This window comes from Montipora foliosa, chromosome 7 (assembly GCF_036669935.1).
Source record: "Montipora foliosa isolate CH-2021 chromosome 7, ASM3666993v2, whole genome shotgun sequence".
NCBI lineage: Eukaryota > Metazoa > Cnidaria > Anthozoa > Scleractinia > Acroporidae > Montipora > Montipora foliosa.
In genome coordinates, this window is record NC_090875.1 from 34,089,972 (window position 1) to 34,100,651 (window position 10,680).

Sequence of the window (10,680 nt, forward strand, 5' to 3'; positions counted from 1 at the left end):
TGACATTTAAAACGAGCTGTCTTCTCACTGTCAGTTTCTAAAACATTTGATTTGGACAAAACGTCAACTTTCAAAAGAACAAATTGTTTATTTCTCTACAAACTGATCTGTCACTGTAATCTCAACTGTAATCTGCTACGTAGACAATAGTTGCCGGTTTTTTCTACTTATAACCGAGGAAAATATAGGGGATCGGAAGTGAACGTCACTTTTTAACGGTAACTTTCATGTTGATTATTTTTTTGGGCGAGATCTGGAAAAGGTTTTGAAAGGTCCTCTCACAGCAAAATTGGAAAACAGGTAACTGTCTTCTTTCTTCCTCCACTTTCTCAGCATTCCTGAATCTCGCCGCTCCTGCGGTCTAGATTTCGCCTTCCGGACCCCGAATACGGACCGTTCCGAAATCTCCAACTTTCCCAACGTTTCAAGCTTTATGTTGCACCGTAAAACAAAGTAAAATATAAACATTTAACACAGAGTCCAACAAGTAAGGATTCCGATAGCTCAATTTTAAACGAAATGTCAAACGCGCGCGTACGCCACATTTGCATTGGCTCTTTGCTGGGCTATAACTTGAAGAATACCAGACGTGGAAAGAGGATATCGAAAATGGCAAAATGGGCAACTTTGAGTCCCCTGGTATTAAAGAGTGAGTTTATACTACAATTTGAATTTTCGGAGAATTTAGAGGATTTCTATGGAAAATGTTGCTGGAGAGTAAGGTCTTTCTCTTCAACAACTTTTTCAACACAAATCTTCTCATTTTTTTAAAAATTCAAACCGTCATAAAAGTCATTCTTTAATGCCAAGGGCCTCAAACTTGGCCATTTTGATATTTTTGACATGCTTTTTCCATTTCCGGCATTCTTTAATTTATAGCCCACAATTTTATGAAAAGTAGGTCACGTGATGGTCTAGCTGTAAAGGGCCTGTTAAAATTTAAACACAAAAGTTGCTTTGAAAATAATACTGTAGAGAAAAAATAAAAAATAAACACGTTATTTGCAGGCTTTGGTCGTTCCGTATCGATTACGGAGCCTAGGACCGTACTGAAGACCTCGGGCACCTAAGCCTCAAAATATTTCCTTACAATGCTAGGCCAAAGTTGAGATGCAAGGTATCTTTATGTGCCACTTGCACTTTCTTAACAGAAATGGACACTGCTTTGATTCAAATCCTTTCTCTTCATGAGAGATCGTTGGTTAGCATCATGGATCATGGTTAGCATTTACATTTCAAGGAAAAATATTCCTTGTCATACTATCGTTGGTTTGTGCCCTCCCATAAGCACAAGCGGTCCTTCGAAAAATGTAAGTATCTCGGCGGGCTCTGGTTTTGCGGGACCTACCCTACCCTACCCTACCCCTCTATTTCTTTTTGGGGTGAGGGGGGTTTATTTTTATAGTCAACTTTAACTCGAACCCTAACTCGAAGTCAAACTTGAATTCCAACTCGAACTCCAACTCGAAGTCCAACTCGAAGTCCAACTCGAATTCCAAGTCGAAGTCCAACTCGAATTCCAACTCGAACTCCAACTCGAAGTCCAACTCGAAGTCCAACTCGAATTCCAAGTCGAAGTCCAACTCGAATTCCAACTCGAAGTCCAACTCGAACTCGAACGCGAATCCAAACTCGATGATACCTTACTCCCCAGATTGAAAGGTTGAAAAATGACCCCGATGTTTTGAAAGCCTATGACGCTGTCATCAAAGAGCAAGCCGCACTTGGCATTGTCGAAAGAGTTCCAGAATTAGAAAGGCCAGAAAAGATCCATTACCTGCCACATCACGCAGTTATTCGGAAAGAAGCTAAAACCACAAAACTAAGAGTGGTATATGGCGCGTCTTCAAAGGAAGGGAAAAAGGGAGTTTTGCTGAACGATTGTTTACACGTAGGCCCCGCTTTGTCGCCATTGTTATATGAGATCCTAATCCGATTTAGAGAGAAACCCATCGCATTGGTGGGTGATATTGAGAAGGCTTTTCTCAATATTGAAATCAGTTTGCGTGACCGTGATTGTTTGCGATTTTTGTGGGTAAACAATGTTGACAGTGAACATGTAGACCCGGTGGTGTACAGGTTCTGTCGCGTTGTGTTTGGGGTAAATTGTTCTCCCTTTCTGCTAAATGCTACATTGCAGTACCATTTGGACACGTTTATCGAAGTTGACCCAGAGTTCGTGCGAATGATGAAAAGAAGCTTTTACGTGGACGATCTCGTGTCCGGGGAGAAGACCACCCAAGATGCCATCCAATTGCATGACAAAGCACAAACAACATTAGCACTTGGAGGTTTCAAATTGAGGAAATGGCTGACTAATAGTCAAGAGTTGAGAACAAAAATAGCACAGTGTGAATTGTGTGACGAACCAAACGTAAACAAGCAGATTGCAAACGCCGACGAAAGTTATGCGAAAGAAATGCTCGGGGTAAAAGTGGGAACGAAATGTGAAAAGGTGCTGGGGCTGTCATGGAATTGCGATCAAGATTTATTCGTTTTTGAATTGACCGAATTAGCGAAAAGGGCAGACGGGTTGCCTGTGACGAAACGGAGAATTTTGAAAGTTGTGGCTGGGTTGTATGATCGGCTGGGAGTAATTGGCCCTGTATTTGTGAGTGTTAGGGTGCTGTTTCAAGAGTTGTGTGCAAATAAAGTTGACTGGGATGGCGAGTTAAAGGATGAGGAGAGGAAACGTTGGATCGGGTGGTTGGACGATCTAAGAACCGCAAAGGAGGTCTCTGTACCCAGATGTATGTATCACATGTATCAACGTCCCGTCAACTGTTCCCTGCATGGGTTTGCTGACGCCAGTATCAAGGCATATTGTGCCGTGGTTTATTTCGTGTGTGAGGCCTATGGTGCTGTCCATGTGACACTGCTGACCTCTAAGACCAGAAATTGACAATTCCTAGACTGGAGTTAATGTCGGGCAGAATATTAGCAAGACTCATGGATACGGTGAAGAATGCGCTTAAAGAGGAAGTGCACATCACAGGCACGTGCCAGTGGCTAGATAGCAAGACAGCGCTTTGGTGGATCAACAACAAGGTTGAGTTGAAGCAGTTCGTTCGCCAGCGTGTTAACGAAATCTTGAGGTTGACGCGGAAGGAAGATTGGGCGCACTGCCCAGGAGAGCAAAATCCAGCAGACGTAGGATCGAGAGGGGAGCGAGCTTCGAAGTTAAAGGAAAATGAATTGTGGTGGAAAGGTCCATATTGGTTGTCCGGACCACAGGATGCTTGGCCAGTGTCAAAGATATGCGAAACTTCGGAAAGCACAGAAGAAGAGAAGAAAGTGATCGTAACATTGACTAACGTGGAAGCGAAAGGCGAAATCTCGATTTCTGCACAATCTGCGGACAGCAAAAATTGGCGCAAAAGGAAGAGTTGGTGAGTTACAAGGGCAAGAAATTGTGGATGCACAGCGAGTGTGGATCGAATTTTCCCAAGCAGAATTGAAAAGGAGTAGAAATTACGAAGATCTGGCCAAGAATCTGAAATTGCACGACTGCAACGGAATTCTGAGATGCGGTGGAAGATTGCAAAATTCGGATTTGGAACCCGAGGCACAGCATCTCATTGTAATTCTGAGGGATCGCCACTTTACTAGACTTGTCATCGAAGAATGCCACAGAACAGTACTTCACAGTGGAGTCCGGTCAACTCTTGGGGAACTGAGGTCGCGATTTTGGGTTCCAAAGGGTAGACAACTTGTTAAGAAGGTTTTACGAGAATGCGTGACCGTAAAAGGCAACAAGGAAAACCTTTCGTATCTCCCCCGGAGGCTGCACTTCCAGACTTCAGAGTTAGGGAAGCCATACCCTTCTGTAAGATAGGTGTAGGTCCCTGGTCCCTTGTTTGTAAAGTCGCCCACGGGAGAAATGGTGAAGCCTTACATTGCCTTGTTCACATGTTATGTGACACGAGCCGTTCATCTCGACCTCGTGACAGACCTGAGTGCAAGTACTTTTGTTCGATGCCTGCGTAGATTCGCAGCACGGAGAGGAACCCCGTCGTTGATAATTTCCGACAACGCGAAGACTTTTAAAGCAGCAGAGAAGTGGTTAAGGCGACTGCATGATCAAGAGATACGAGAGCATTTAGAGAGTAACCGGATCGACTGGAGGTTCAATTTAGAGGGGGCACCCTGGTGGGGTGGATTTTACGAGCGCTTGATTGGCACCGCGAAACGTTGTCTTCGAAAGGTTCTCGGTAACGCAAGACTTAATTCAGACGAAATTCTGACTGTTTGATAGAACTAGAAGCGACCCTAAATTCGCGTCTTCTAACGTATGAGTACGATGGAATTGGAGCGGAAATGCTCACTCCATCACACCGTATCTATGGACGTCGATTGCTGAATCTGCCAGAGCTGAGAAACGATCTTGAAGAAAGTGAAACGAGTTTACTTAGGAGATTTAGATACCTAGCCAGAGTGAGGACTCATTTTTGGAATCGATGGAGAAAGGAGTATCTGACGGATTTGAGAGAACATCACCGAAGTAAGAAAGAAAGTCACGTCAAGGTGAGCATCGGTGATGTTGTGTTGGTGCATGAGGACAATGTGAAGAGGTCTGACTGGAAGATAGGAAAGGTGTTGGAGCGTATTGTGGGCAAGGATGGTGTTGTAAGAGGTGCTAAGTTGAAACTGATAACCAAGGGCAAACCTGTCATTGTTAGCAGAGCAGTACAAAAGCTGTATCCATTGGAGGTAAGTTGTGTGATGAAAGAAGTGAGTGAGAACGACAGCGGTCAGCACAACGGGAATCGAGTGGGAAATGCAGAGAAACGACTGTGTACCGGGAGGGAAATCCCACAGCGTCAGGCAGCGCTGGATTCTCGTTGGAAAACACGAGCCATGCTTGATCACTGATCGGTTGTTAGCACTTACGCGATTGACTTGGTTTTGTGAGTGGTGCTTGACCCTGACAGGTCAAGGGGGGGAGTGTGTCTGATAATAGTCATTGTAACGCAACACAAGTCAAAGTGTGACATATATTTAATAAATGATAGATAAGAAACACATGTTAGTGAAACAGAGTATATTGCATTATGATAGCGTGAGATAAGGGTAACCGCAAACCCTTCGGTAACCACAGTGTTATTGTATTTCAATATTGAAAAGGCTATTGATGTAAAGGCTTTTAGGTCGGATTGAATGACGAACGAACGAGTGTAGTAGGATCTAGTAGGCTTTGAAAGTATAATCGAGTAAATAAAACGCAATATTTAACCAGAAAGATACAGTCCTTTTGATCGGGAACTAGCGCCGGGAGATATTCCCGTACAGGTGATACTAAAAAGTCGTAGACCAAAGAAGGAAAGAAATTAAACTCTGACTATGCTGAAAATCAATCCCAAGACCTCCGATTTAAATCACCAACTCATCTCTCTCACGAGAGGCGTTTTGGTAGATCGTTAAGCAAAATATACCCTTATGGAGCTCAGGAATGGAAAGTCAAATCGATAAACGAAACAGGCAGTGAAAAATAAACATCCGGAATCTTCAATGCGACGAATAATGGACTTCGACAACATTTGGCCGTCTAGTGGTGATCTGTTTTTCTACATATTTTACTAACGGAGATGTTATGTACAACACTGTAACCAAGGTAACTTTAGTTGGGTATGGGTTTCACAAACTCATTGAAGGAATCGAACATATTGAATGGATCTATGTTATCTATGTTGTCTGGCTATTGATATTCATTTGCACTCAACTCTGCACAGTCTCTAAGTAAAAAAATATATTTGGAAATGTGACTAATTCTTGACGTCCAAGATTTATTTGAAAGAAAGCTTGTTGTCTATTTCATGATTTATTATTCAGGGAAAAGGTTTTTCAGAGTTTTGCTTGCTTGGATGCTCGGAATGAAACAGGAAGGTGACTTTTGCCTCTAAATTTGTTCAGCAAGAGCTTTTAGGAGTCAGATCGAGCATTGCAGAAGTCAGGGAGGTGACTGGTATAATTGACAAAGTACTTGGAAATGGTCAGTTGCAGATCAAGGCGTGGCAGTCAAACAGCAGAGAAGTCGACCAAACCTGCGGTGAACAATGTATAGACTTGCTTGGTCACAAGTGGGACAAGAAGAAGACACATTTGCTCTAAAAAAGGATTCAGTTTTAAGACCGAATGAAGATTTTACAAAGAGATCGTACCTCGCCTTGCTTGCTCAGATGTGTGAACCTATTGGCCTCATAGCATCCGTGACTCTTAAGCAACTACAAGAGCTGTGGACTACCGGGTATGGTTGGGATGATATCCTCCTTGAAGCAACCCAACAAAAGTAGAAGGAGAGTGAAGCAGCAATAAACCAACTGCCCACCTGCAAATTAGATCAGAAGTTAAAGCCAGCAGAAGCAATAGACCTACCCCAAGTACATGGCTTTGCAGATGGAGGAGAACAGGGATATGGGGCAGCCAATTTCTTTCGCTCGAAGCTACGCGATGGAAGTCATCAATGTGTCCCTGTGACTGTCAAGCCCTTTGACGCTCCATTGAAAGAAAAAAGCTATTCCCCGACTTCATATCTTGGGTGCCCGGCTCTCGCAAGGATTTACGACACGTGCTGAAAGGCACTAATTTCAAAGAGTACGATAAGACCTTTTGGCAGGAATCTCAAACCATTTTGTCTTGGCTGAAGACTCCACCTCGAGAATTCAGACCCTTCGTGTCCGTACGAGTTTCCGGAATCCAAGAAACAGTGGCGCTCGTTTCTAAAGCTGCCAGAATCCGAATGGCCACAGTTTGATGACCAAACACAAAGATCCCAACATAAATACAGAGACGCCTTACAAGAGATGAAGACCATCAAGAAATCTAAGAAACGAAACAAGCTTGACGGAGATCATTGGAACACCAGAGAGTTTCAAACAATAAAAGCCACGATCACTGGATAACCCAGAATTCTTTCACCTGTTGCGAAGTTGCTATTCATTTACAAAATCCGGAGAGTCCTTGCCTATGTACGTCGATTTGTTCAAGCCACTAGGAAAAGAATTTGAAATAAGAGTCCTCTAACAGTTCAGGAACTGTAAGACTCCGAGTCGCTTCTTTTCAAGTGGTGTCAGATTCCCTTGATATATATCGCTCCTGAACGCGAATTGATTCCTAAATCTGATCACATCGGATTGATCAGAGCTTATGGCCGCCTCGAAAGTGCTAGTGCACTACCTCAAGGCATGATTTGCCCAATCATTCTGCCAAAAGACAATCAACTGGTGGTCCTCTTCTTGTACCACCTCCACCAGAAGCGAGGACATTGTGGTTACAAGAGCTTCATGTTCGAAGCAAGGCGAAAGTTTTGGATCGTCGGGCTTTCAAAGATGGCAAAAACTATTGTCACCAAGTGCGTCCGCTGCCGCAAACGTTGAAAAAAACCCTTGACCAATTGATGGGCCAGTGACCAAGTATTTGAGTGGCTGCTTGATTCCCACCATTCTCGAATACCGCACTGGATATGTTTGGGCCATTGCAAGTCAAATTAAATACAAGAACACTTCGAGAAGCGCAAGTTATCATTTTGGGTATTCCCCAAGATTCAAAGCACTCTTTCAGAAAAATATACCTGTGATTTCTAGTGGAGATGGAATATCCAACGGAGTCGTCGAGTCATTGATCAGATCAGCTCGTAAGCTCTGAACAGCGTTTGGCAGAACAGAGAGCTAACTGAAGAACAATGGCGGACATTCCTTGCTGAGTTAACCTGTGTAGTCAATATTCTTCCTCTCAATCCGAGTTCTGTTGACATTTGGGAAGAACGTCCGGAATTCTCCCGATGCTATAAGTCCGTTAATTGCTCCTGGAGATGTCACTGATTGTAGGCAACTATCCAACCAAGGATTTATTGGTCAAAAAGGTGCGGATCAAGACACAGAATGGTGAGTGCGATGGCCCAATAAGACGGCAATCTCTGATTGTCTCGAACTACGAGCTCAGTGCAAACGAAACAATAATATGGTTTATAATTGAGTTACACCTAGTGCGGATTAAATCGTTGCACAATTAGACTCCTAATTTCTGGGGCCGAGGGTTTTGCACTCCGTTGAAAAATGTTTAATTTTTAGATATTTGGTGGCTAAGGCCGGAAACACACGTTTTTTAAAATTTTAACTTAATTAACGATTAGCCAATCAGATTGCATCTCGCTCTCAATCAGATAGAAAAGGGCCCTGTTATTGAAAACAGTGTATTCGTGGCTTCTGCAAATATAGGACACTGGCTTGTTTTGAAATGCGGGATTATGCCTTACAGAATTGTAAGTATATCTACATGTTGTAGAAAGATCGTTTATTCCATTATCCGATTTGTTTAGTTTTATAGTGTGTTCATATGCATGCCTCTTTTTTGTCAGTTGTCTATTAAGTTACTTTGTGCAACGTGGAAGTGCGCGGATTAAACTAGTCCAAAACCACTGGTAGATCCTGTGAACATTATTTTCCTTGTGTATGTTCACCACAAGTAAGACCAATACCCACGGTGCTAAACACAAAAGGAAGTACAAACGAGTTTAAGTGAGGTAATTTTATTGAAAAATCACTCCTAATTTTGCTTCCAATTCGAACCGTTGTAATTTCGATATTATGAAAAATTAACGGTCATGCTGATATGATATTATAATTACGTCGCACGCAAATCGTAGAGCTTGGGCCACCTGTGACACCGACTCTTTAGCAGCTTTCCCTTCATTTCTTTCTTTCAATAAAGAAGTACATTACCCTGCCTTAAGGGCAAAAAATGGTATAAAGGGAGACTCACATAGTGTTGGCGATGTGTGGGGGTTTCGGCATGCGATAACCTTTCTGCAATTCTGCTATGGTCTTGGCCTCCGACCAACCAGGATATGGAATGCCTCCTGTTAATTGTCAACATTTCATTACTGTCATATCCTATTTACCACCTGCTGCAACAATAAGTTAATTGTCGTTTCGCAGGCATGTAAGTTTCAGCCGGCTTTCGTGCCCGCTTGTTGACAGGCTTAGCGTGCGAGAAGTGTAGTGGGTTAAAATTCAAACTACCACAGATGATGATTAAGGAAGATACGGTGGGGACTAATGACAAAGAAAGGTGCTATGGCAGAAGAAAATCAAATAATCGGAATGAACCTACTGAGAAAGTTCATGGACAGTTCATTACCCTAGACCTATGGGTGAAGTCTGGTCTCAACTTATTTCCGCAACAGGGAGAAGAGTAGAAATAATAATAATGACAATGATGATTATAATAATGACAACAACTACGACGTAATTAGATGCAACTGGATTCAATGAGCTTCACGAAGTGTCCCCTTGCTCTTTTCTCTGACTTAAACATCACTCGTATCTTGGAAATTTAACGTCACAAAGTTTCACCCCAAATGCTGCTCCTCGAGTATGGATAAACTGCTGCATTTACCCTGACCTAAAATATAACGCTAGCCTTTACCTTAAACGTATTGTTAGAAATAGATATGAAATGCTTAGACTTAAAGGGACACTTCGTGTTGGATGTTGAAACGAGGCTTTCGTCTATTTACTTGAATTTCTGGACATATGCGAGGATGATGATGAGGAGGATGATAATTTGGACTTAAACTCGCCAACATAACACTTGTGAATAAATGTTGATTCTCAGTACACAAAACACCTACCGATAGTAAATATCTCATAAAGGACGACTCCATAGGACCACCTGTAAAGCAGAAATGCAGTTACATCAAAAACGTTCTAAATGATAAATATGCAATATGAGATGGCTATCTGTATTAGTATTTCCAACGGCGAGCCTTATGGTTTTTGACTTGTTAAATAAATGTGTGATAAAGAAGGTTACCTCAAGAATTCAAAATCCTGTCGGTTAGATACAAAATACTTATTACGGTAACATTTGATCATCACCAAAATTTACAGCAGTATCAATGTGACTAAAATAATACTCCATTCTCATCAATTGATTATTTTTTACAAGCATCTTTGTTAATACTATCTGCTTTCGTGCGGACGTCAACTGCATCAATGTCATCTGTGGTCCAACGGGCAGCGGTAGTGGAAACTTTGAAGCTGATTGAAACCAAATTCGCCCTTTGCAACTGGAGATCACATGGCACAAAAACCGCCATACTGGAGAGCAAGTTGCGCACTTTGACATCTAAAACAAAGAAAATTTAAATTAAGTTGCTTTTTTTAGACGTCCCAGTGCGCACTTTGCTCTCCAGAATGGCGGTTTTTGTACCATGTGATCGCCAGCTGCAAAGGAGCCATTAAACGAAAAACGAAAGGGGGAAATCATCCTCGCACTTGTGTAGACAATAGTCTAGTTTCAAGTTCTCCATGACCGCTGAATAAACATACTGAGGACGCATTTTTACAGGGTTAGCCTCCATCTAAAGTGAATATATTCACAAATACCGGCAGGAAGGTGCCTGAAATTAAAAACTAAACAATGGACAGAGTAGTAAACAAATCATCTTCTCGCTGGAATTTGTGAATTTATTCACTTCATATGGAGGCTAGCCCTGTGAAAATGCGTCCTCAGAGCTTTTGTTCAGCGGTCATGGAAAATGTGGATTATTTAAGAAATTGTCACTTAAAGACTTCTGAAAATCTCAGACGACTTCAACGGGATGAAATTGTGCTTTACTTCTCACAGAAGAATCACCGTGGTGTTTTAAATATATAGTTTAGTCTTTAATATATCGACAAA

At 42.2% G+C, this 10,680-nt stretch overlaps 1 protein-coding gene and 1 pseudogene across 1 annotated transcript in view; one reads left to right on the forward strand and one right to left on the reverse strand.

Annotated features, from left to right (window-relative positions):
* Positions 1–10,680, reverse strand: part of LOC138010138 (fibroblast growth factor receptor 4-like) — an 82,057-nt gene that overhangs the window by 8,542 nt on the left and 62,835 nt on the right. Inside the window, exons 13-14 of the mRNA XM_068857086.1 lie at positions 9,629–9,669; positions 8,758–8,854 (exon numbers count right to left, since the gene is read on the reverse strand). Of these exons, the coding sequence (XP_068713187.1) occupies positions 8,758–8,854; positions 9,629–9,669 (138 nt within the window). The remainder of the gene's footprint in view (positions 1–8,757; positions 8,855–9,628; positions 9,670–10,680) is intronic.
* On the forward strand, positions 2,923–5,225 carry LOC138011155 (uncharacterized; annotated as a pseudogene).